At 51.3% G+C, this 25,112-nt stretch overlaps 9 protein-coding genes across 9 annotated transcripts; 5 read left to right on the top strand and 4 right to left on the bottom strand.

The window, feature by feature from the left end:
- Nucleotides 1-132: 132 nt before the first annotated feature.
- LDX57_010722 (putative nuclear distribution protein RO10) lies at nucleotides 133-902 on the top strand (the record flags this gene model as incomplete). The annotated part of the gene is made up of 2 exons (XM_046092465.1): nucleotides 133-364; nucleotides 496-902. 2 exons carry the CDS (start codon nucleotides 133-135, stop codon nucleotides 900-902), a joined length of 639 nt encoding a protein of 212 aa, XP_045948443.1.
- Nucleotides 903-3,970: 3,068 nt separating this feature from the next.
- On the top strand, nucleotides 3,971-5,028 carry sho1 (osmosensor SHO1; the record flags this gene model as incomplete). Its single annotated transcript, XM_046092464.1, has 4 exons — nucleotides 3,971-4,039; nucleotides 4,109-4,264; nucleotides 4,330-4,452; nucleotides 4,513-5,028. The coding sequence occupies 4 exons, from the start codon at nucleotides 3,971-3,973 to the stop codon at nucleotides 5,026-5,028; spliced, it is 864 nt and encodes a 287-aa protein (XP_045948442.1).
- Nucleotides 5,029-6,046: 1,018 nt separating this feature from the next.
- Nucleotides 6,047-7,211, top strand: LDX57_010720 (PQ-loop repeat-containing protein; the record flags this gene model as incomplete). The annotated part of the gene is made up of 7 exons (XM_046092463.1): nucleotides 6,047-6,203; nucleotides 6,283-6,403; nucleotides 6,488-6,578; nucleotides 6,648-6,777; nucleotides 6,837-6,893; nucleotides 6,949-6,997; nucleotides 7,046-7,211. 7 exons carry the CDS (start codon nucleotides 6,047-6,049, stop codon nucleotides 7,209-7,211), a joined length of 771 nt encoding a protein of 256 aa, XP_045948441.1.
- Nucleotides 7,212-8,028: 817 nt separating this feature from the next.
- On the top strand, nucleotides 8,029-10,657 carry MgSsk1 (Two-component response regulator SSK1p; the record flags this gene model as incomplete). Its single annotated transcript, XM_046092462.1, has 3 exons — nucleotides 8,029-9,499; nucleotides 9,559-10,217; nucleotides 10,271-10,657. The coding sequence occupies 3 exons, from the start codon at nucleotides 8,029-8,031 to the stop codon at nucleotides 10,655-10,657; spliced, it is 2,517 nt and encodes an 838-aa protein (XP_045948440.1).
- A 1,401-nt stretch (nucleotides 10,658-12,058) lies between these two features.
- On the bottom strand, nucleotides 12,059-13,318 carry LDX57_010718 (mitochondrial 37S ribosomal protein mS45; the record flags this gene model as incomplete). The annotated part of the gene is made up of 2 exons (XM_046092461.1): nucleotides 12,059-12,748; nucleotides 12,989-13,318. The coding sequence occupies 2 exons, from the start codon at nucleotides 13,316-13,318 to the stop codon at nucleotides 12,059-12,061; spliced, it is 1,020 nt and encodes a 339-aa protein (XP_045948439.1).
- Nucleotides 13,319-15,047: 1,729 nt separating this feature from the next.
- On the bottom strand, nucleotides 15,048-17,821 carry WHI3 (cell cycle RNA binding protein whi3; the record flags this gene model as incomplete). Its single annotated transcript, XM_046092460.1, has 2 exons — nucleotides 15,048-16,836; nucleotides 17,796-17,821. The coding sequence occupies 2 exons, from the start codon at nucleotides 17,819-17,821 to the stop codon at nucleotides 15,048-15,050; spliced, it is 1,815 nt and encodes a 604-aa protein (XP_045948438.1).
- A 2,797-nt stretch (nucleotides 17,822-20,618) lies between these two features.
- MRPS16 (mitochondrial 37S ribosomal protein bS16m) lies at nucleotides 20,619-21,088 on the bottom strand (the record flags this gene model as incomplete). Its single annotated transcript, XM_046092459.1, has 3 exons — nucleotides 20,619-20,657; nucleotides 20,724-20,904; nucleotides 21,012-21,088. 3 exons carry the CDS (start codon nucleotides 21,086-21,088, stop codon nucleotides 20,619-20,621), a joined length of 297 nt encoding a protein of 98 aa, XP_045948437.1.
- A 375-nt stretch (nucleotides 21,089-21,463) lies between these two features.
- On the top strand, nucleotides 21,464-22,373 carry LDX57_010715 (NADHX epimerase; the record flags this gene model as incomplete). Its single annotated transcript, XM_046092458.1, has 4 exons — nucleotides 21,464-21,475; nucleotides 21,531-21,639; nucleotides 21,711-21,871; nucleotides 21,942-22,373. The coding sequence occupies 4 exons, from the start codon at nucleotides 21,464-21,466 to the stop codon at nucleotides 22,371-22,373; spliced, it is 714 nt and encodes a 237-aa protein (XP_045948436.1).
- A 227-nt stretch (nucleotides 22,374-22,600) lies between these two features.
- Nucleotides 22,601-25,110, bottom strand: lub1 (WD repeat PLAP family protein; the record flags this gene model as incomplete). The annotated part of the gene is made up of 3 exons (XM_046092457.1): nucleotides 22,601-24,465; nucleotides 24,521-24,974; nucleotides 25,063-25,110. The coding sequence occupies 3 exons, from the start codon at nucleotides 25,108-25,110 to the stop codon at nucleotides 22,601-22,603; spliced, it is 2,367 nt and encodes a 788-aa protein (XP_045948435.1).
- Between the last annotated feature and the right edge of the window lie 2 nt (nucleotides 25,111-25,112).

Below are 25,112 nucleotides of genomic sequence, written 5' to 3'. Positions count from 1 at the left end.
TGTAGTATATTGGCTCCACCAAATGAATGTTTGTATGTCCTGTTTGCACCCCGACCGCCTCATCGGAGCTCCCAGCAGTTCTCCGCACAAGACACAACTACACCACAATCCATACAGTATACACATACAGCAATGACTCTCGAAAATGACGCCGTGGCAGGCGCAACCATCGAACTCCTTGAATCGCGTCTTCGTCGCCTTACTTACCTCCTGACCGGCGACGCCAATTGGACCGGCATCCCCACGGCGCCCGCCAAACCAGCGTCCCTGGAAGAGAGCGTCTCGCGTCGTCTCCTCCACCTCGAACGAGACCTTGAACGGCTCAGCAGGAATAACCCCGCCGTGCGGGATGTCCTTCTTCTTCGTATGCATACCTTCTCTCCTTTACTGTCCAATCCACCCGATCCCATTCCATTCAATTCCAATCCTATCCCAACCCAGACCCTCAAACACTCCCCCAACGATCTCCATCCAAAGACTAACCCTGTGGAACAGACAACCGCTTCCCCGACCTCTTCCACGCAACCCCCCCACAGCGCCTCCCCGAGAACCTCACAACCCAAAACCTCGCCTCGATCGTCCTCTCCTACGCCTCCGCCTACCCCGAGACCTCGTCGCGCCTAACCTCGCTCAACGACCTCCCGATCCCGGACGCCCAGGCCTCGGCGTCCCTCATCGAGCTCTCGCCGCGCCTGGCCGCGTTGGCGCAGTTGCAGGAAGCCCAAGCGTTGGAGATCTCGGAGCTACGGGTACGAACGGCGCGGGCGCTGCAGCGCTGGTATGAGATTGCGTTGGTCGGGGGCGGAGAGTGTTGGGCTGAATGGGAGGGACGGTTGGAGGATGTGGAGAGGGAGGTGAGGAGGGAGGAGGTGGTGAGAGAGAGGAGGGCGAAGGAGTTATAAGCATTGCCGGTCAAGTTATGACAAAAGTTGAAGATGAATAAAGATGGGGGGTTTGGGGATTTGGTTGTTTGATTTCTAATATGATGATACCTCTTGTTTTGTTTGATTATTCTGCTTGTTGGGATATCGCTATCTCTGAGATGCATTGATACTCGTCTTCATATGCAATGGAGGGATGGGGTTGCATAGATTTGCAGGGAATGGTGTGCATACACAGTTTTTACAGATAGATGACTGTGATTCTGCTGGTAGCCAGAGAGGGCGCGTACACAATCACAATTGGACTGTTATCTAGCGAGGGATAGGACATTTGTGTATGTATGCACAGTAAGTAAAGAGATGACTACAGCAAGGGAACGAATGTTGCCTAACCATCGATAAGAAGAAACGTATGCGGAGTACTTTGTTCTACTGAATATGCCGTACGGCAAATTTCAATCCAGAATCAGGAAGTGGAGAGAGGGAGGGGCCGAAAAAAGACCCTCACATTCCAAATCCCAATTCCATGCGACATTAATGCATCTTGTGTAATCAAATTATCATCCGGACTCCCTTAGAATGAACACTTTCCGAAACGTGACGCGCGAACACGGGTACCTTACAATCCTTGCGTTTAACTACTCCGTAAGGTGTCGAGAAAAGGTAAACGCTCCCGAAATTGGCCCAGGACCCGTTGATCGACTGGTCTGGCGTCTAAACCACCAAAAGAAAAAACGGGCGACGTGTTTCAGACCTTCAGCCTCTGTTTCGAGAGACTGAAAAAGTCGAACATGACAAGAACTGGACGGACAATGTCGATGTATCTGATTTGATTTGAATCTTAATCAACAAGTCAAGAAGGACGATTCCATCCCAATGTCTGCCGGGGATGGAAATCGACTGATTTCCAATCCGAGAGTCTAGAGTCTATCAGCGTCTGCACGTTTGCCCTTGCACCGAGCCCAAAACAACCGCCGACCCGAGGCATTGATTGGATGTAAGGTCTGTATTCTCGGGATTCTGTAAGATGACCGACGAGGGCTCCTTTCTCTTCTCTCCAATCGATTCAGCCCTTGCCGTGGAGTCCAAATCAGCCTTGTAAGCATTATTCCCCGAAGCACGGGAGACTCACATGCCAAGGACCATCCTTATTACCGTGGAATTGCATGTAATTTCACGGCGTGCCTTACGGGGAGCGGACTACGCTTACTGGCGAAGATATGAGAAGAAGCGCTCTATTAGTATAAATAGACTTAACACAGCGGAGAGGCTTTATAGAAATGCTACCTGTGTTCAAGTTGGGTGGCGCAGTGGTAGGAAACCCAAAGGCAGTCTAGTCATTATCCAACTCAATTCCAAGCCTATCATACAATGAAGAAGACACCTTCTTACTTGTTAGAAACCTCGCAAGATAGCCGCTATACTCCAAAGACATGAGTACTGCCAGAGCTGGTTGTTCTCTCGGAATGGTGCCTGGCTAACAAGTGGACCAGGGCAAAGCCACATTTCCTCCTCCCTTCTCCTCTCTCAGCCTCAGGTCTCGGCCAAGGAGGTGGACACATCCGAATGCGAAGGCAAATGAGCCAAACCCACTTGGTCTAGCGTCCGACTAATCATGGCGGACGGCGCAGCGAAGTTGCGTGTGCGCCGAGTCGTTTCGTTGAAAGCGGAGAAGGGAGGATCCAGCCCGGGCAATTTCAGCATTAGCCTGAGCCATTGAGGTTGAATATTAATAGAAATGAAGCGTCGAATAACCGATCTATCGTCTGTCATTTCCATGGATTCCCCTCTCTCCGTACTCCGTACACGGTGTAGGTGACCAACATCGAGCGAGATCAAATTCGTTTCTATCGATGGGGAGATAAGCATCGGGGTCAAATCCACGGTTCGTCGGATCAGACTATGAGAACCAATTAGTTGAATTAATTCATAAATCATAAGCCATAATTGTCAGAGTACGGAGTAAGACAAATTTCTTCGATACGAGCGGATTGTTCTCGATCCTCCGGGGCCAATTCAGACCGTCTGTGTGTTTTGCGGCACGGGTTCGCGTGGCCCACCGACCGTGAAACCGACCAAGTCTCTGGTGCCTGCTGGTCACTGACTTTCCCCCCCCCCCTTTCCCGTCTCGTTTCGTTTGGGGCTTCATCCTCCCTCCTCATCTCTCTCTCTTTTCCTCCCTCGATCGGTTTGCATCCCATCGACTTGTTCACTCGTTTCCCCCCCTCTTTTGCTTCTTCGTCGCACTTGTTTCGACCTACCCTTTCTTTCCCTCTTTTCTCTTCCCCACCGCGTTACTAACGTTTCATACTTTATCCTTCCTTCTCCAGCCAGGTGCTGTTGTTTATTCGTGCCTCTTTCTGCAAGGGGCCCTTTTTATTTTATTTTATTTTTTTTTTATCTTGACGCTCTCCCTAAACCACCTGCCAACCTCTCGAGGGACTCGCTCTTTTTGTCCCTTTGCTTCGGTGTCTCAATCTATATCCTCTTCCCCTTGGATTTATTGCATTGGTTTCTTTATTTTAAACTTCACCAGCCCCGTCGTCATACATTCGCTTCGGTTGTCTCAAGGTACGATCTTGCATGGCTGCATCCTGCCTTCGCCCTGCTTTCGTTCGTCGTTATTATTATTTTCCTGCGTCTGCAGGCCGTCGTTACGTGTTGTTGTTGTCTCACGAACCCACCATGCATTGCCATTCCTCCGCCGATCGTCATGTTTCTTTGTCCATCGCGTCCTCGTTTCTTCCCAACGCTCGACTGACTGTTTACTAGTTCGACCGTCTGGATATATTCACCGCTTGATCTCTGTCATCATCTCCAGCAAACGAATCTTAGACCGGAACACGGTTGAATCGGGCTTTCCTTCGGTGACGAAAGGAGGAAACCACAGCAGACCGGGAACGTGTCGGCTTACCGTGCATGATCATTTAATCCGTATCGGCAAAGCGGTATAGAAACAGCAAACACTCGCGCCCTGCCACCCTTATATATTCCAGCGCCTTCCTGCTCAAACCACATTCATGGTGGAATACTCCACATATTCACCGTCTTTTCAAAAACCAACCCCATATTCGGCGCCTACTCGAAGGATGGCCCAGTTCAGGCCCAGCAACATCCTTGGCGATCCGTTCGCACTCGCCACCGTCTCGATCTCGATCGTATGTATCCTCACGGCCGTCGACGGATAACTTCGATTTTATCGACTAACCTCGCTCTTCCTTGTTTAGCTCGCATGGCTCATCGCATTCATCTCGTCCATTATCGCTGATATCAATGGCAAATACCCGACATATTCGTGGTGGGCCGTTGCCTATATGTTCTGCTGCATCGTTGGGTTGACGGTCGTCTTCGGCACGGATACTGGCCTGACGTATGGCGTTGCGGTATGACCTAGGTTTCCATCGACAGTGATGATTTCTACTACGTTCTGAAGGCTGATCGATTGTAGGTTGTCGGGTATCTGTCGGCTGGTCTCGTGATTACGACCCTGTCCGTCAATTCGTTGGTGTACGAAGATAGCTCTTCGTCTCAAGCCGCAGGTGCTGGCTTTATCTTGCTTTCGATGGTCCTGGTAAGTCGGAGACCCCGTTGATTGAGCGTCGCACTGGGCTATAGTTCTGACCACATGCAGATTGTTTGGATCTTTTACTTTGGGTCAACACCCCAAGCGACCCACCGAGGATTCATCGATTCGTTCGCCCTCCACAAGGAACAAGGCACCAGCAGACCCATGTCTTCCGCCTTCGGTGCTCGCCCCGAGACGACTTCCAGCCAGCCCCCGCAGATGTATACGTCCGCCCAACTCAACGGTTTCGAAACCTCGTCACCCGTGTCGGGATACCCCGGCGGTGCGCCCGGTTCCGAAAACCGCAGTCCCTCGCAAGCTCGCTTCGGCAACCCGTCCACCACCAACCTCCCTCAGAATGGCAGCGGAGACGTTGCGGGTGAGGTTCCTCAGCCGACAGAATACCCATACCGAGCCAAGGCAATCTACTCGTACGACGCCAACCCGGAGGATGCCAACGAGATCAGCTTCACGAAGCACGAGATTCTGGAGGTGTCAGACGTGAGTGGGCGATGGTGGCAGGCCAGAAAATCCACGGGAGACACGGGCATCGCCCCATCAAACTACTTGATTCTCCTGTGATCAAATTGAGGGCGAACCCTGCATCATGTGTTCTTTCTTTGTTTTCTGGTCTGTCACGGTCCTCGCTAGTCTTTTCATTTTTTGCTGCGAGGAAAAATTCATCTTTGATACCCTTCGAGTAGTATCACTCGGCGCGAGTCTGGTTTGCGAAATCACGTTACGTCTTGATGGTTCTTTTTCTTATACTTCATTCTGGCCTTTTGTCTGTCATCTTCCTGTATCCACCAGCATTCCTTCTGATCTATGTTTTCTTTCATCTTCGGAGAATATGTGTTCATCTGATTGGTCCATTTATCTGTGGTTACTGTTATTCCTCTCTCCTTGTCAATGAGTGGGCAATGCATACTGATTTGTTACGAGCCATATATCGATCTGTTTGGAAATCCTAAGATGCGTAGTGACCGTAAAAAGGGGGAAAACTGATCGCCTCGGGATTCCCTGGGCACGTGTCGATGAAACCAGAGTAGAAACAGCCCAAAAAAGCTTGTCGGATTGGGGTTTGCCAAGTCTGCGCAATCCCCGACAACTCTCTCTTCTCTCGTCTTGATCCGCGCATTCCCTGTCGCATGCAGTCCCTTCATTTGACAGATCGATCTGATCTGGGGTGGAGATGCGCACGATCTTCGGCATCGGTGTTAGACCATCAGATTCACTCGATTGCATAGTTCGCAGTTCGGACCTATGAACTCGGCTCGTCCGACGACCCTCACGGCCCTCCGCGACTGCGGTCGGCATCTGGAAGAACTTTGTCGCTTGGCCCGAGTAATAGATCTTCTCTTCAACTTCCTACCGTTTATAATAATTAAGGCCAGAGAGCAGGTTTGTCGTCGGTGGCAACGGATTTCCGGTCATCCAAATCCCTATTGCCAGTGACTCCACAGTTGCAACCTAAACCTACTCCATGACCCGTTCACCACCCGAATTACCAAAGCGACGTCGTTCTCATCGTTGAATTTTCTTCGACGTTATACCCCCCACGTCGCTATCGATCTACGGGTTTCCCCAATGACTATTCACCATGACCGAGGCTGGCAACGTGACGGTGGCCTCGAATGTGTTCGGCACCATCGGGACCATACTATGGTGCATCCAACTGATCCCGCAGATCTGGCATAACTGGACGCGGAAGAGGACCGACGGGTTACCTCCGCTGATGATGCTGCTGTGGGCTTGCTGTGCGTGCTGTTCTGTCTAATCGCATTTATCGCGTGTCTATCATGTCGGCCACTGACTGACCGAGGGGAATCATGCTAGGTGCTGTCCCGATGGGAGCATATCTCGTTCTTCAGCAGGTCAATCTTCCACTCCAAATCCAGCCGCAGATCTTCGGTGTCTTCTCCTTGGTCAGCTGGGGGCAGATCCTGTATTATAGCCAGTATGTCGGCACCAGAAATCTGTCGTGGGCTAGTGATGGTGTCGGAGTGGCCGTTTATTTGACATGTTCTGACGTTGGATACAGTGAATTTACTCGTGCCAAAGCGGTGTCGCTGGTCGTTGGCTTGACGGTTCTATTTGGTGTGATTGAGATGCTGTTAGTTCTCATCTTAAGGGTATTCATCTCTGATCTTCTCTTTCTGTGCGACTCTTTGCGATGGGATCCTCGCTGACGGTATCTGCAGATTCCTTATCGTCAGGGCATCACCTGGCCTAACATCTTGGTTGGGATTGCCGCCACGATACTTTTAGCAGCCGGGCTGCTGCCCCCGTATTTTGAACTGTGGAAGAGAGATGGACGGGTGATTGGGATAAGTGAGTGGCCTGCGAGAGGTAATGGAATCGAGCGAATTGACTGATGCGTGTCGTACTAGACTGGATGTTTCTATCAATGGACATTCTAGGAGGGGTATTTTCTCTGCTGGCGCTGGGTAGGTTTACATTCTCCCGGTGGGTTCAATGACAGTGCCGGACTGACAGGAGTAGCTGCTCAGGGAACCTTTGATGTTCTGGGAGGCATCATGTACATTCTCGTGTAAGTGAACGCGGCCCGCTACGGTCGACGGCTGCTAATGATGGACAGGGTTGTTCTGGAGATGGGGATCTACGCAAGCCATCTCATCTGGCGCATTCGATATCGCCAGCTGCGGATCGAGGCGAAAGCATGTGGGAAAAGCATCGACGAGATGTTGGATGCGAGGAATAGCATCGAAGAGAGTGGGCATCTGATCGACGGATTGTTGGATTAGGGGGTGGATGTATAGAATAAGGAGCTCCCGATGCCATCTACCTGTCTACCTGTCACTCTATCTGTATTTCTACGATATATGATACACATGAGCCATACAATTGCATTCACGGTGGCTGCGAGTCAAAACGGCCCGATGCAGGCCGGCTAAAGGCTAGAAAACGGCCCAAGCGTTGGTCTTTGCACCGGCTTTCGGGGAGAAGTCGATTCTAATAATAATCGCCTTCATTTAATGACTTGATTAAAATCATTCCAAATGGTCTGGAATCCCTTTTCCCTCTCATCTTAGCGGGGAGATCAACAGGGAGCATTTAACTAAATAAAAGTCGTCGGCAAAGTCACTGACCTCTTGCATCTTCTTCTTCTTCCCCTCTTTCTTTCTTTCCCTCCTCATTCTTTCTCTTTCTCTCTCTTCTTCTTCTTCTTCTCTTCCACTCCCTCATTTGTTTGTCTTTTGCCTCTTCTAGTTCCTCTCGCCTACTTCATCCTCAATTCTCCTCCTCATTCGGACGGGGATCTGGTCCATCCATCCCGGGGAGTTTTCTCCCAGCGATGCCCTCGGCGGTGGTTCCCCTTGTGCTCGGCGTGCAAGTGAGGATGAAGAGGTGACAACGCATTCTCTCCTTTAATTTGCCTGGTAAATTTTCCTTCTTTCTTTAGGCTCCTATTTATGTTATTTGCCTTTTCTTCTAGTACTTAATTTTTCTAATTGTTGTCTGATTTGAATTGATCTTAGCCTTGTCCTGTCCTGTTCTATTTTCTTTCTTTTTCTTATCTTTGCTTTGCTTTTTGTTTCTCGTGTGTTTTCATAGAGAGCGATGATGGCCACCAGCATGGCCCAGCATCCGTCGTTTTGGGTGCGATTCAAGCAGCGACTGCGGCGATCAACTTCGCTGCCACCGGCCAAACCCAACCTTCATCCCGACCCCAACAATAGTCAGAATCACAACGCCCTCCACCACACCTACTCAACGGCCTCGCATCCTCTTCCGTCCCCCGCCGTTTCCGCGACCTCCGTTCCCCTGATCTCTCGCAAAAACCCCTCCCATCGCGTCGTGCCTTCGTCGTCTCCACAGCACAGCCGGTTTTCCTCGGTTGATGACGGGTCCGCCACAAAAACTCCTCAGCTGAAGGAAGAGAAAACACCTCCAGCGTCCGCGACAGAAGATCCGCCCCGAGCGCAGTCGCGGCCCAATTCCCCGGACGCTGCAGCATCCACGCACGAGGAGCCGCGGGACACGGTCACGAACGTTGTCGCAACTGAATCCGATCGCCACGCTTCCGGGCTGGTCGATTCCCCACCGCCGTCCTCTGGGTCAACCGAGCTGCCAACTTCGCTCGCCGTAGACCCTCCTCCGCCGACGTCAAGTCTCCTCCTCATCAAACCTACACCCTACGAGCCTACCTCTCCTCGAGGACGGCAGCAGCCCGCGCCTACGCCCACGGTCGGTGAACCCCTATTCACGAACCCCTTGTTGGAGAACCCTTCCGCTCCGATCCAGCTCCAACCCGTCCCCGCGACCTCCGTCTCGTTTTCCAAACGTCCCAGCCTCGGAATCCGCCGTCAATCGCTGCTGGCCGCTTCCAACCAACAGTGGATCAGTTCGTTGCTCGAACCCGGCGCGTCGTCCGACTCCGGTCCCCCAACGAGTAGTCAACGCGTCGCTGCTGCTGCCGCCACCATGATTCCTCGCAAAATCTGGGTCAAACGACCGGGGGGCTCGGCCACCTTGGTGCCCACCACGGCGGATGCCCTGGTGGACGAGGTCCGCGATCAAGTGATCATGAAATATGCCAACTCCCTAGGCAAGACTTTCGACGCGCCCGATATCACCATCCGCATCGTGCCTCGCGAAGGCGCCAATAAGCAGGCCACCCCCGATCGCATCCTGAGTCCCGAAGAATCGCTGGTGACGGTGGTGGATGCCTATTACCCTGGTGGACAAACAGTTGAGGAAGCCTTGGTCATCGATATGCCGCAGCGTCGGACCCCGAAACCGTCGCCTCGCCACAATATATACTATCACCATTCCGAGCCGGGCGAGCATGGCGAATACTTCCCCCTCATGCCCGTCAACGCGAGCGTTCCGACCCCTCCTACCCACCCCAACAACTCCACCACCAGCGTGAACGCTCACCAAGCGCCGGCTATATCCATTATCAACACCGGAAAGGCCCCTCTGCTGCCGTCGCCAGGCAGCCGGGGCAGCCGTCATGCGCGTCGGCCACCGCTTACTCGACATACCACGAACTCGCCCACGATGCTGGGCTCGGCATCCGGTCCCAAAGGTTTGTACCTTCTTGTACATTGTGGTCTTGAATTATACCCTCTTGCTAACCAACCACAGAGTCCGTAGCTACGCCGTCCTCTCAGCCGGCACCTCCAGTTCCCACCCCACCTGGTCCTCCCCCTCCTGAATCACCCCAGAATAAGGTTCTTACGCCTCCCGCGCGGGTGGCTTCACCACGACCTCGTCCGTCGAAGCCGAAGAAGAGCAACTCGCAGTCGTTGAGTGCCGCGTTTGGGGGTCTCATCGAGGGCACGGTACCGCCAATCAACGTGCTCATCGTTGAGGACAACGTGATCAACCAGAGGCTGCTGGAGGCCTTCATGAAGCGTCTTTCCGTGCGCTGGAAATGCGCCGCAAACGGCCAGGAAGCTGTACAGAAGTGGCAGCAAGGCGGGTTTCATCTTGTCCTGATGGACATCCAGTTGCCCGTCATGAACGGTTTAGACGCGACCAAAGAGATTCGACGACTGGAGCGGTTGAATGGCATTGGTGTTTTCCCCAAAACGGCGTCGGGGCGATCGAGTGCCGCCAGCGCCAACGCGACCTCCCCGGCGGAGCGGGACCCCAGCATGGCGGATCCTTTGAAGGAGGAAGATACGCTGCAAGATCTTTCGCTTTTCAAGAGTCCCGTCATTATTGTCGCATTGACGGCCAGCAGCTTGCAAAGTGATCGTCATGAGGCGCTGGCCGCCGGCTGTAATGACTTCTTGACCAAGGTGTGTACCCTCTTTCCGGACCGTTTCCTCTTTTAGCGTCTAACTCTTCGTAGCCTGTCCGATTTGAATGGTTGGAGCAAAAAGTCACCGAATGGGGCTGCATGCAAGCCCTGATCGATTTCGAAGGTTGGCGCAAATGGCGAGGGTTCGTGGACGATACGCAAGCGCCATCATCACCTGTGTCCGATGGGCCTCGAAGTCCCATGCAGATCGGAACGGAGGGCGGATCAAAAAAGTCCTCGCCCGCCATGCCTCCGACTCCAACCCCCGCACCTGGCAGTTCTAAGCCAAACGGTACCAGCATTGCTAAGCCGACACCAACCGATACAGAACAAGACGATTCTTCGGGGAATGGCAGTTCAGAGGTCCCGGATTCCCCTGCCAGTCCACCCGTGTCCACAGGGCCAGTTGATGAGCCGACTGATAGCCCAGACGTATGATCCTTCTTTTCTTTGAATCATTCATTTTCTCTATCACTTCCGTCAGCATTTCGCATTTACCACGCCATTCTCTTGAAACCATCTTTCTCTATATTCTTCTCTTTTTCTGATTTGATTGCCGCGATTTCTCCAAAACCATTATATCATCGAGGATAGTCTGCTCTTGAAAATCAAAAGGGATGCCTCAAACTGTCCCCGCTCTTTGTGTCTTCTATGGATACCCAGCATAGCTTTTTTTCATGTTCCTTTTATCTCATTCCCCCATGTTATCTCTTTAAACTTTCCTCCACCTTACTTTGTTCTTGTCTTTTCTGGCATTTTACCATTCATGTTCATCCTTCCCCTTTCTCTTTCGTTGCGTTCCGGTGTTGGTTGGTTCTCCTTTCTTTTCCTGATCTTTATTTGCTTTCTACCTCCTCTATTCTTATACATAGCTTTCTAGGCAAGGAATACAGAACAAAGTGCTATTTATCTATTTATTTCTTGTTTTCTTTTCTCACTGGATATGCTCATGAACACGAACGAGAATGTCTTTCTATCAATCCTCTGTCCCATTTCCATTCCTGCTTGATTTATTCCTTCGTTTTATATATATACATACATCTATCTACCTAGTGTTTTGTGTTTGTTTTTACTTTTACATAATACTATAATTATTATCATTATCATTGCGATCTCTATATTGAATTTTTTTTTTCTATGCTCAGCATCTGTCTATTTGTACTTCATTTTGTAAATCTATATATGTGTATCGATATATCGTCCAAACTTGAAGAATAGTCAGGATATTCAAGCGCTGGTTGAATTTTCGATTTGTTTTATACCCTTAAAAGACATGGAGAAGTAAGTGCCCCTAGACTCATAATGTACGTGTGTATAATGGAGCCTTGAAATCAAGTTCGATGAGAACTAGTAAGTAAGTGTCATCTGACTCGGTAGTTATGGGCCAGATCTCTATCATTTCTGCTGTAAAATTGACGACAAGGTAATTGTATCAAGACGTCCACAAAAGCGAACATGGCATTGTGATACCGCGTACAGCCTAGATATATAGAGTAGGAAATTGATTTGAAAGGTGGTATTTAAGATAAATAGTTGATATAGAATGGTAATAGGACATATAGGTGATGAAATCCCAGCCCGTCAAAATAGGTAAGATAAATACAAATACAAGATAAAGAAGCCGACGCTGACTGATTGACCCGTTCGTCACATGTCTGTACAGTGGGGAAAGAAATTGAGTGAAAAACAGGATACAAGTACATAGGAGGGAAAGGGATGAGTGATAAGCCTTCCAAACGATCAGATCACATTATGAGCGTAAAAGTGAAGTCGTTGAAAGATGAGGAACTGCGAGATGCAGGGGGGTAGGAGAAAATCGGTGGGTTTGGTTTCTCTTTCTTAAACATCCACGCTGGTAGGAATCTTGATCTGGCCCTTCTTACGTTCGTAGCTGGGAACACCGTATCGCCGGCCAGGGGCGTCATAACCACGACCATCGGCACCGGTGGTCTCCTTGCTGACGACGACGTCCTTGAAGCGGAACTCGAAGCGTGACGATTCGGGTCGAACCTTGTGGACCAGGCCTTGGTTGCGGGCCTGGTTCTCCCGAATGGCCTGCTCGGCGGCCTCGACGGACTTGAGACGCTTCTCGTACAGTTTGCGGTTCTCACGGTGCTCATCGGGGTGCGTGGCGCGGCGGCGCTCGTGGGCAACGAGATGTGGGTGAGGAATACGCGCGTCCGCGGGCTGCAATACCTGATGCCTGCCGGCACCCTTGCCCACCCGCTCAATTTGCGCGGGTTTCTTAGTGACGCCCATGATGACACCATCAGGATCCGACAGCTGCTGCGCGGATTGTTCGTGTGTGAGAGCAGGTGCAGCGGAGAAGACACGACCAGCGTCCATACGGTTGAACTGACGAGACTCGGGAACGGGGTAGAAGATTTGGGGGTCAGTGGCCCGATGAACCGGAAGGTCGTTGATCGACTCGTGAGGGTTAGAACGCCGCTCCATCGCGTCAGCGTAGAGGGGAGTGGAGGGAACCATTTCGTGCACAGCACGAGCATATGGTAAGGCCATGGACTTGCCCTAATAGACGAGAAGTAATGTTAGCAAGAGCTAGGCTCAGAAACTTTCGCGTCATGGCATGAATAAGAAAAAAACAAAGATAAATAGAGATGCATATCAGTAACATAAGGCGTTGTAACCATTCCCAGCCAATTAAACTGGGTCATAAAGACTAATCGAATTTTTATTGTGTCTCATCATTGCACCGGAGTTTGTAGAAAAAAAAGAACAAAACAATAAGAAAGAGCGAGGGATCGTTACCTGTTGTTTCGTACGCTTCTCAAGCTCGACTAACCGCACAACAGCACCCACTCGCCGCATGTCAATTCCGTATTCGACACTCACGGCCCGCACACTCTTCTTCTTAACCACAACTTGCTCGTACACTTCGTTCCGCAGCTCCTCGCTGAGGATGCTCTCGCTGACGAAGTTCGGGTTGAGCGGGAAGGGGCGTGTATTTTGACGATCTTCATCGATGAACCTCCGACCTTTCAGGTAGTTGGTTTGTCCTGGGATGTGGGACTTGTACCCGGCGCCCTCTGTGTCGAGCCACTTGAACATGTTGACACGCAACCTCGTCTGAGGAGCCATGGTGGAGGAGAAAGGTCGGCGTGATTGCGGGCATGATGTGGGAAGCTTAGATAGTGAGGTACATGAGGAGGAAGAGGTGGAGGAGGTTGAGGAGAGGTAGGGAAGTAGGGAATTGGAGACGAGCTGATTCTGTATTCGCGGAGGCATGATGAGGAAAAGAGGTGAAAAACCTCTCTTTTATGACAACCGCACGAGACAAAAAGAGAAATTTCAAATATATTACAGAGAGGTCACTGGGTATATATGACAGCAGAACAAGCTGCTATCAGACACAAAGAGACCAATTGGGTGTTGGGAGAGGAGGGGAGGTGAATGGGGAAAGGAAGAGGGAGAAAGAGAGACTGGCGGATGCTGGAAGAAACTTTTCGGTGCCGGAAATGCTCACGTGACCCACCTCGCCCGTTCGGGAAATCCTCAACATCGCGGCTTCCAAGACGTTTGTTACAGAATCCCTTTACTGTGTATATTTTGAACAAGCCTAAAAAGGGGGAAATCCTGGAATAATCAATTGCGTCTCCCAATTATCATTTAATTCTGGGAGCCATAAAAAGCAAAAATGAAGCAAACCATTTCCAGGGACTTAGCAAGACAAGAAAAGAAACCCATGATATCAAAAAGTAGAGCAAGATCCCACCACGCTGCGTATAAGATGCAATTCAATGAGAAGCCAAGCGCTATAATTCCCCACGAGACCCGTGTCCCAACCGAAGGGAGCCTCAAGAAATGTATCTCCATGTATAGCCCATGCAGAACGCCTCTTAATGGGTGATTCCAAGAATGAGTATATCCAGTCCTTTATGATCATACTCCTGCCGGACAATGGGTTCTGCTCTCTCGTCGGTTTGTAGCACCAGCTCTGCCCATTTCTCGATCAACTGAGCAAATGAACATAGTGGTAAGACAAGATATCCGATGAGAGAAACGATCCATCCGAGGAAGACAGTAAATAAGCAAGCAAGGAAAGAAGGAGCAGAAAAGAAACCAAATGAGACGGAATGAAAAACGAGAAGTAATAATACTAGTCATAAGAATGACAAAACCCCCAAGCAAAGCAAATCTTGGAATCGCACTGGCAATCCTCCGATATCAAAAGGACGCCGGATGCACAGATGAAAGTAATCGCTATCGATGAAAACGTGAACACAAACGCAAACCTAAAATCACAAGACTCGACCCGCAAGATATCCTTCCGAAAGCACTATTACCGAGAACGCGCAACACAATAGTACAGCACAGGGTATGAATGATAATAGGAAAATCAACCGAGCGGAATGGGGAACAAAAGCAAGATCCTCGGGGGTTTCTCAGGTAAAAGAAACAATCGCACACAATGACAATGCAATCCTACCCAAAAGCAAACCAATAAAAAGAAAAAGAGAAAACGACAGTGTATCAAAGCGCCCCTGATTTCCATGCTGACAAGTGAATCGAATCGACAAAGGCAAGATTGGAGAAAGAAAAAGGGGAGAGAAAGTGTAAAAAGAAAATTGAAAAAAACAAGGTCAAGCAGAAGCAGGCGACAGAAAATCCCAGGGACCCATGATCCTTACTCCCAAAAAGAAGGGGAGGAGCCCTTCCCAATGCTGATTGATCTAGTCCGTGAAACGGCGAATGAAAACCCCTCCAAAACCCAAAATGCGCCACATACCCTAACAGTCATCAAGCGTGTCAGACATAAGTTCCACAGAAAAAAGTAAAAAAAAAAAAGAAGTTGAACTCCTGTGTCCGTTTACCGACCCATCATGTAGTCGGGATAATAACCTGATGCACCGTTGGATCCGGCACCATTGGACGGAGGGGGAGGCGGAGACATGGGGTTCACGGCATGCGTCCGAATACCCAGGCCTGTGTTTGCATGGAATGAGGCATTGTTAGCCATTGGATGCATGGCTCCATTTCGCACTGGCATGGGTTGAATGAAATTTGGTGGGCCGAGTCCAGGAGGCGGTCCGCTCACCGTAGAAAACATGTGGTTGTGCATGCCGCCCAGACTGCTGCCCCCAGACACCGGAACTTGCGTTGCCATACCATTCGATGCATTGTTGGAACCAGGCTGGCCCGATCGAACACCCAAAGGATTCTTCGAAAAGCTCAGGCGGATGCCGGTTTTGATGCTATTAGATAGCTTATACCCGTACAGCTCGTTGAGTGCCTTGCCTGCCGTACCCACGTCGTCGAACTCGACGAAGCACATGGGGCCATTTTGTTTGTGACGGAAACAAAGACGCTTGTAACCGCGTTGCTTGGAGAAGAGGGCCTTCAGCTCTTCTTCCGACGCGTCCGGGGGCAAATTGCCAACGTACAGAGTGTTGCAGGGCGGGTTCATATCGTTCGGGTTGGCGGCTGGGAGGCTATGACGAGCCTGGTGCGCGTGCGGATAAGGGTGCGCATGGGCGCTTCCCAAGTTGTTGGTCATGGGTTGCTGAGAGAAGGCGCCGGCAGGGGTGGTAATTCCCACGTGAACGGCTCCGCCGGGAGTGTAGTTAGGCAACGGCGGCGAGGACATGTTGTTCGTCGCAATGGACAAGTTGTTAAACTGAGCAGTAGGAAACTGGGGGTTGGTCGACCTGCGAGGGAGCGAGCCCGGGCCTGAGTTAGAGTGGCCATTCTCTGCATATCCCACCGGGTCCTTCAGGATTTCGCCCGTGTCTTCATCAAGGTCTTGGTCAATCATCGACTTGCCGCTGATGCGCGGAAGGTCATGGACGCCATTTCCGATCGGCGATTGAGGCGAAAACAGGTTATGCATTCGGGAGCCTGCGTCAGAGGAAGGGGGTAAGGGCTCATTGGTTGACGACGGGTTAGTCGCGGTGAGCTTTTCCATGCTCTGGAAGGTGCCATTGAAACGCGACCGCGCCGGCTGGCCGTTTGACGCGACGTTTCCGAGCAGAGACGGGGTTCCGGTATGATCGATGGTGCTGCGCCTAGGAGCCAAAGTCGGGGGCAGAGCGCCGCTGTACATCTCCACGATCATCTTGGCGTCATTATTGGAGTTCGGCTTGCCGTGCAAGAGAGTCTGTGCCTCCTCTGCGCCCGCGAGCGAGCGGAAGCGCGCGATCGCGCTGAGGTATCTATTGTCACTCGAGGGACCGAGGGGCTCGAAATTAACGTCGATGAGCTCTTTGGAAAAGAGAAGCATGCTGCGCAAGACGTCAGGGGTTGTGGTATTCGGTAGGTTGCGCAAACGGATCGCGACGGCGCCGCCGTTGCCAGGTCGGACGAAGCCGCCGAGGCTCTGCGGCGACCGGTCGGAATCGCTCAGGCGCATGGTGGCGGACGGAACGTGGTCAAGAGACGAGCCGATGGGCGAAAATGCAAAGGGGAACGAGGAAGTTAGAGACGTTGGCGCTTGCGACGCGGTAGGACTGTACACGTCGGTCGACATCGCATTCTGGGCCGTCGAGGGCACCTGAGAGGATGGGAGCGACTGATGCGGAGGCGACGCGCCCGACGACACGGATGGTGTGCGCTGGGTGGTACTATAGGAGCCTGGACTCGTACGGGTCGACTGATTCGAACTGCCACTCATGCCTTGCGGACCGACGATCCAACCACGAGAGGAGTGGAACGTGTAGGTTTAGGTTCCTCGCGAGGCAAGGAGCGAGGGTGAGAGCAGAGGAAAGAGAGGCGACGGGAGGCAAAGAGGTGACAGGGGGGTTCCGAGTTGGATGCGTGGAGATTTGAGAACGGGGGGAAAACGCGGAAGCAAGATTAATAATATGGAAATCAGGGACAAGATTTAGATCGATCGAGATGAATGCAGCACGAGGTAGGCGACAGTCAAACGAATCATTCCCCGAAGAAAGAAAGCGACACGATGAAACAAGATCACGATGTGGATGGAAGAAGAGGCAAATGCGACTGACGGACCGAGGGGCCGAGCGCGGATATAGAAATGATGCGTAGGGGTCTCAAGACCAAACTCGAAGAATAATGATGATCAATAAGATCGAAAGTTTGATGACAGGAGGAAAATGCACATTAAAAATGACGATACAATATGAACGTGATGGAGAAGAGAGAGGAGGGTGGATGTGTGTGGAGGACTTAAAAAAAGAGGGGAGGGGGGCGGAAGGAGAAAGGGAAAGGAAGATTATCAGGAGGAAAGAGGAACAAAAAGAGGACGAGAGGAAGGGGAGTTCGGGGGGAGGATAGAGTTAGTCTGACTTTGGGGGGGAGGGAGGGAGGAAAGGAAGAGGGAGAAAGAGAAGGAGGGAAGAGGGAGGGGAGGTAAACGGGGTTGGTGATGCTGTGGTCGAACTCGGGCTGGTCGGGCTGTGGCTACAACCACGCGGGGGTCGTGGTGCTAAGCCCATCCCGGAAACGGTACGTAATACGGAGTACGAAGTATACTTGAAGGAACTTCTATATTTCTACGGTCAAATGCGAGGGCAGCATTTACATGAAGATTCATATAGATTGATAGTTGATCACCCTTGAAAAGACCAGGTACAGACTGGGAAAAAGGAAAACCTACTCCGTAAAGTGGGAAGACGACATCATGGTGATCAGAACAAAAGGAAGGGAGGCCTGATGAGGAGCGCGTTTGGACCACGGATCGAGTCTGCTTCCGTTCCAGGGACTTCGTAGTCACCTGCAGCCGTCTTATACGCCTTCTACTCGACTCATAGGCAGAGAGACACGACAAGCGCAGTCTGCAGTCCGGGAAGTCTGGACTATTCTTGCTTTCGGCCAACGAGAGTCCCGGTCCAGGCCTGGAAGTTCCGTCTGGAAGGACTAAACTGTCACTAGGAAAAGCGCGACCCGAAATGTCCGGTTGACACGACGCGCTATTGGGATTATTATTATTATTATTCTGATGATATTTATTTTTATTATTTTTTTAAAATTAAATTAAATTAATTACGTTAGTTATTATGGTTCCTCTCCAAAGTCCTAACTAGTAGCACCGAGTAGGATTCACTATCTTCAACCGTTTTCTCCCCCCCTGAGTAGAACCAGATGCCTGTCCGACAAAGAAAGGAACCCTGGAAATCGTCAGTCATTTTACAATGAGTCACACTATCCGCGAGGCTCTCACTTTCTCTCCCTTCTGACTAATGGAATCCAAGGTATCACAACCTCGTGCATTGCTCTTACCGAGTGCAGCGATCTAGGCAGACCCGACAGACGGATGCGATCAGGCAAAGTGCGTGCACGGGGATCCCGCGGCGCGTGGAGACTGGAGCCATCACGGCCCTTTTACGGGACGGTACTGCTTGATAAAATCTTCAGCAACTTCCGAGTGGACGTCGGGGAAAGAAGTAGATAGGGACTAGCTGCATGGTTGGCATCGTGTTCGGCATTATCCCTGCGCCTTGGAATTCTTTTCTCCCCTGCCCTCCCCTGTAGCCTAGTTCGCCATGACGAATTGTTCTCCTGACGGAAACCCTCCCCAACGGCAGCCCTGCACCTGATCAATAAAAGAACTTTTGGTCCTCTTCTGGCTGCGAAAATGAAGTATATCTAGCGAGAGAAAATCTAAGCAGGACGTCATTACCATTTTCTCTCATAATCTATATTCAACTTGTTTTCGGCCTCATCTTGACCGACCCAGGCAGGTACTTAGGAGATGTCCAGTCCCTCATCACCCTTCCTTTCGAATACCCCCCATTCAACCTATATTAGATATCGGATATCCAAAACAGCAAGACACAGTACACAACGACGCGAACTAATAAACCACCATCACAATCCTCCCAAACCCAAAAGTCCCGAATGTGAATAAGTAATCCCAACGACCCCATACTCCGGACTTCCACCCATGAAGCCACATCGCCAATAGGAGGCGCAAGACCCTAACCAAGCGGGCCCCGGTGGCTGCCATCAATCCATGGAAAAGCTCAAACTCTGCCGCCGATCTTCCCTGCTGGATTGTTGCCTCGGGGGAGTGTCTCCAATCATTTGATGATTCCCTCCCCCCTCCTCTCTTTACCCCCCTTCCTGTGGGCTTTGATTTCTTTCTTCTTTCTTTGTTCTTGTTTGAACGGTTGCCCGGCGGCGCATTATTCTTAGTAAGTTGGTTTTACTTGTTGTGCCTTGTTGGATGGGTTTTATTTACAGTAACTAGAGGGGTTCGTGGGTTCTTTCAGCGCGTTTGATCTGGTTTATTTGGTGCGCTGTTACTGGTTCTCCTTCCCTTTCTCCTCTTTTTGTTCTTTGGATCCGAAGTCCGATGGCGATGATCGATGATCGATTGGCCTGGACGATCTTGTTTCGGCTGTTTAGCTAAACTTAGCGTGCACTCGGAGTGGTACCTAGTGCTTATTTAGATTCTGGTCTCAGTTCATCTGACGGACTGCCTATGATCCGATCCTTGAAAAGTACAGTACGGGGTACACTGCACACACTCTATAGTAAAAGTAGAGCCCCGGCTGGGTAGACAGACAGGTAAACAAGGGACCTAGGGAATGCCCATGACGCGTCTCGTGAGTCAGACTCGGCCGTCAAACTCAGACAGAGAGAGGTCCTCCATTGTCCTGAGAGTTCTATATATGCTGTGAGACCTACATGTCTCAGGCACAATGACAGACCAGACCAGACCAGACCAGCATGTATGTTACTTCAAGACATGGCAAGGCGGTGGGAATTGCAAAGACAACCAACCACCAACCCTCGTTGCTGTTTCAGCCCTGTTGGAAATGACATGCAGGTGAGGCTAAGTATGGGGTAAGATCTCACGACTGGTTTCTGCCTTGGGGGTCAAAAGTACGGAGTACAGAACCGAAGACCTGGTTGGGCCTTGGCTGCCTTGATGAGGTAGTAACTTAGGTCAAATGACATCGGAAGACGCCGGAGATGTTTTCCTCGAGGCTGCCTGGTATGGGCGTACGTATACGTATATACAAAAGCAGACGTCCCCCTTGCTTGAACCTAAGATAATGACTCAAAGTAAACATGTCGGAGACGATGTCTCCGGCGTTAAGAGATAAGAATTCACAAGGAGAATAAAAATAAAAACCCCAATAAAGGGACGCGATTTCATGTTACATCAACAAAGAAAACAGTTGACCCGCATAATGTACATACAAGTGAGAAAAAGTGGTTAGAAATAAGCCCAGAAACGCCAAGCGAAATGCCAAAGACAAGGGGGTTGGTTGCACAAGCCAGATTTTCTTTGTCGCGCTGTTCATCTCGCGCTACATCTAGGCTTTCTCTCCCGTTCGTGCCGTCTTCCCAAAAGGGAATCTGACCTCGCGTTTGACGATTTACCATTGACGACTCAGCGATAGAACAGTCAGAACAGCCGAAAGAGCAGCCAAGATTAACCCGAGAACGAATGAGACCCTCCCGGTCTAATTTACTTCATCTCGTGCGGTTTGCGTTGCGCGATGCCGGCCTATTCAAGCAGATCGGTTAGCCTGCCAACTCCTTCTTACAGGAGTATATGTAGTCTTCCACGTACCAGGTCCAATAACCGCCACACAGATTCAGTAGGCTGCGCGCCAACACCAACCCAGTATCTGGCGCGGGATTGATCTAGTGAGATGTCCTTGTATGATCGGTCCTCGTTCTCGTTCGTAGGACGTTGCGGCACAGGGTTATAGGTTCCGATGACTTCCAAAGGTTTCGAGTTGCGGGCAGTACTAATCGAGGCAAGAGTTAGTCTTTGTTCATCGCTCTCAGTAGTTCCGCGCCATTCCCAATTCCAACGTAGAGCGCCGGCCAGAAAATTGATGGGAAAAAAACTTACCGGGTGTGCTGAACCACAATGTTGTAGAAAGGCTGGTGCCTGTTGCCGAAGCGGGCGAGACGGATGCGAACGACCATATTGACGGTTTGTCCTGGATATCGACAAGCAAGAAACCGCGGCGCAAAAAGAGCAATGGGATATCGAACGCTGGGATCTGGAGCAAGACAGACTCCGCGGAAGTTCACGCGGGACTGGAAAAGGTGTTGTTCCGCAAAATCCCATTTCTGGTCTAGCGCAGTCTAGGCGGTGGAGAATGAGATGCGCCGTGATAAGACGATGATGCAATGCCCATCCGTCGCGATTATTTGGTTGGGACTCGAGCCTAGCTTCGATTCTCTTCGCTACTTGAAGTCCAATTCCGAGATCCCCTTGGTTATTGTATGCTTCGTTCTCTGTTTGCTAGACGGCCTCGAATTCCCGTCCCTTTCCGCAATTACGCTCTAACCGCAAAGATGTCTTTGAAGGTACCGAATATATTCCCCGCTTTACAACACCAGCAATTATGCTAATGCGAGGCAGGCCATTTCCTCCAAAGATGCCGCATCCCTCGACAAGGACCTCATGGAGATCGGCGGATGGTCTCTGGATCAATTGATGGAACTAGCTGGCCTGTCTGTCTCACAAGCGGGTGAGTCGACTTCTGTTGGAACTATTCCGCCAACGTAACTTCAACAGTTCATGGCTAACACCACGGACTAGTTTACCGCGTACACCCGCCTAGCTCTGGAAAGAATGTCCTTGTTGTCTGTGGACCAGGAAATAACGGCGGCGACGGCCTCGTCGCAGCCCGCCATCTAGCTCAATACGGCTACACGCCATCAATCTATTACCCCAAACAAGGCAAAAACGAGCTCTACCAGGTAAATATACCCAACCCATCCATCGCCCTCCTCGCCAGCAAGATCCCCCCCAAACTAACCTCCCAACCAGCGCCTCAAAACCCAACTCCAGAACCTCTCCGTCCCCTTCATCGACGACCTCCCCGTAGCCATCAAATCCGCCGACTTCCTCGTTGACGCGATCTTCGGGTTCTCATTCGGCGGTCCCCTCCGCGAACCCTTCCCCACCGTGATCTCGCAGATCGAGTCGTCCACGATCCCCGTGCTGAGCGTCGACGCGCCCAGCTCATGGGACATTGAGAGCGGACCGCCGAAGGAAGGGCCCGGGGCGAAGTTCATGCCAGAGGCGCTGATAAGTTTGACGGCGCCGAAGCCGTGCGTGAAGTATTATCGTGGGAGACACTTTCTGGGAGGCAGATTCTTGACGAAGAGTATTACGGATAAGTATGGGTTGGATTTGCCGGTTTATCCGGGAATCGAGCAGATTGTGGAGGTGGGGGTTAGCGGGGAGGGGAGGCTTTAAAAGAGGTACTTAGGGATGTGTGCGTATACTGTGTATAGGTTAGCGTTAAGGGTATGAATCTACGAAAGTTCTCTATAGTGCATAAGCTGCTGTCAATTATTATCTATAACGAAGGAGGATTTCAATTTATGAAATTCGAATAATTTCCATTCATGACTAGTGCATAGCTATCGTTAAGTGTGTATGGTGTAGTCTAACGCTGAAACTCAAAGCAGCCTTGGTCGAATTTACGACAATGCTTCCTTAATCTCGCCAACAATACTCTTGACTCTAGGTTCCTTCCCGAGTCCAGAGCCCGACACCGCTCCCAGTATCTGACCAACGTCGTAAATCTCCTTCGCCGCACTCTTGATTTCCTCGCCGAGTGATTTGACCAACGTCCCGAGGGCAACGAGACTCCGGTATGCTGCCTCCGAGTCCTTTTCTCCCGAGACCATCTGCGTGAGTTCCGCAAGAAGGACCAAACCCTTCTCGGATGACTCGGGAGCCGACTCTCTCCCGTCGGATGTCAGATAGACTGCAAAGTTGATGTAAAGCGTCGCTACGGCGATGGTGAGGTTACGGTTGGCGCCCCCACCGTTCGTCAGGGCTGACTTGGCGGCAGCGATGATCTGATCGAATCTACTCACAGCCAATTGACGACCGGCGTCGGTTTCGAATAGATTGGCCAGCATTCGGAAGGTCAGCATTGCGTTATTGGCATTCAACGGGGCATTGAATACGCCACTGGCCTGAAGACCGGTGAACAGGTCCTGGCCATTGTAGTCGATGGTAGCAGTCGCAGGAGTGGCGGCCGCAAGGAGACGGAGAAGGTCCAAACCGGGGAGTCTGTTTGTGACAGGCCACTGGGTAGCGACCTTGAACAGCAAGGGAATTCCAGCTCCAACAGCAGGGGACTGCTGCAGCTTTTCCGAAGATTCTAGTTCGCCGCACAAAGCAACGACCGTCTCCAGCTCCGAAGGACTCAGCGACACATCTTTCGATCCTGACGACACGAGCTGATCGTTGAGCTCGCCCAGCTTCTTCGCGATGACTTTGAGATTGGCGGATTTGATGGATAGGTATGACCGTTGGGGAAGTATTTTGGGACGTGGCTCGGGAACGGGTGGCTGTTGAGCCTGTTGAGAATCTGAACCATCCCCTGGCCGGTAACGATTCTCCGAGCCCCAGGGATCAGCACCTGCGGGCGTGGGCCCCGACGCTTGCCCGAGAGTTGTACCCTGCGTATTCTGGACGATGAACTGGGCGACCTGATCGAGGTAGGTCATAGGGAGCTCATTGTCCTGGATGAATTTCGTGGCAGCATCGTACGGGTTCTGCGACACATTAAATGGCAACTTGAGAGGCGGCTTCCCGTCCTCAACGTCAACATCGAAAACATAGTCGTAGTCTTGTCCGAGATATGTTGTCTTCTTTCCGCTACTGGCAGCAGAGTCGACCACTGTGCCGACCGCGATCCATTCCTGCGATGCTGCAGACCATGTGTGGGCTGTAACGCTGCCGTTGTCTTCACGAATCATCTGTACCTGGCCATCTTTAGTACCGAACTTTTGTTTGAGGAAATCGGTTCCTGGAAGCTGCTCCTTGTTGATTTTGCCGACTTGTTGTTCCGGGATCGCTGACTCTCTGACTGTCTGTTCAAACTGCTGCACCACCTCGGCAGCGGCAACTCGCTCTTCACTCCGGGTGAAGACTCGAGTAATACGGTCACTAGCACCTGTAACAATGTCGCCCGTCTCCTTGCAAGCAGCAACGCTCCAAACCGAGATTGCCGGGTGAGTAATGGTTTGCACGCATTGTGTACCGTTCCAGACTCGCACCGTTCGGTCTTCACCGGAACTGACCAATTCACCAGAGGGCAACACGTCCAAGGAATAGATAAAGCTCTCATGGCCATGGAGCTCCGCAACCTGCTGACCCTGTAGTGTGAAAAGCCGGATGACTCCGTCGTTACCCGCCGAAGCGAACTGTGCGCCCGTAGGATGGGAAGGAGGGAGTTTGCACAGGGCCCGAACGACATCGCGGGAATCTTTGATGCTTTTCAGTAGAGTGCCTGAAGTGTTGAATATCCGTATGATCTTATCCGCGCACCCTATTTGAGAGTCAGCGTCTAAACCGTAGTTTAAGGCAGCAGGAAGGACACCTACCCGTAATGACTGTATCCTTGTCATAGGCCAACACAGCCCAAACGCTACCCTGGTGATCCTCGAGGATGACTTCGGCCTCCCATTTCCCGACCCTCCATAGTCGAGCTGTCGAGTCCCAACTACCGCTAACCACCCAACCCCCTTCGGATGAGACATCTAAGGCGCAGACGTTGGACGCATGGCCCAGAAGCATAGCATCCGCATTATCATCCGAGGCTTTCCCGGGTTGTCTGGCTTCTATAATCGTATCCTGACCACCGGAGAGTACTAGTCCTTCGGGATATTGGGGGGTTGGGGGGATGTATGCTAGGGTGTTGATAAACGCCGAGCCGTGTGAGGTGATGGTGTAGTCGTAAGTTGGGGGCGGGGTAGAGACGAGCTTCCAGAGCCGAACCGTTGCATCTCGAGAGGCGGACAAGACGGCATTGGGGTTGGGAAAGGCCACAGCGCGAACCTAGAAATCGGGGATATGGTCAGCAGTCGTCAAGAGGCCAGGTGGTGGCTGCTCTGGTGGCCATGATCCATTGACTGGGGCATCTTACATCATCGCCGTGACCCTCCAGAGAAGCGGAGATCTTGAAGTCAGGCATAC

The sequence above is a fragment of the Aspergillus melleus genome (genome assembly GCF_016097325.1).
Source record: "Aspergillus melleus strain CBS 546.65 chromosome Unknown contig6, whole genome shotgun sequence".
Classification (NCBI taxonomy): domain Eukaryota; kingdom Fungi; phylum Ascomycota; class Eurotiomycetes; order Eurotiales; family Aspergillaceae; genus Aspergillus; species Aspergillus melleus.
The sequence above is the reverse complement of the archived record's forward strand: the minus strand, read 5'-3'. Positions and strand labels throughout refer to the sequence as shown.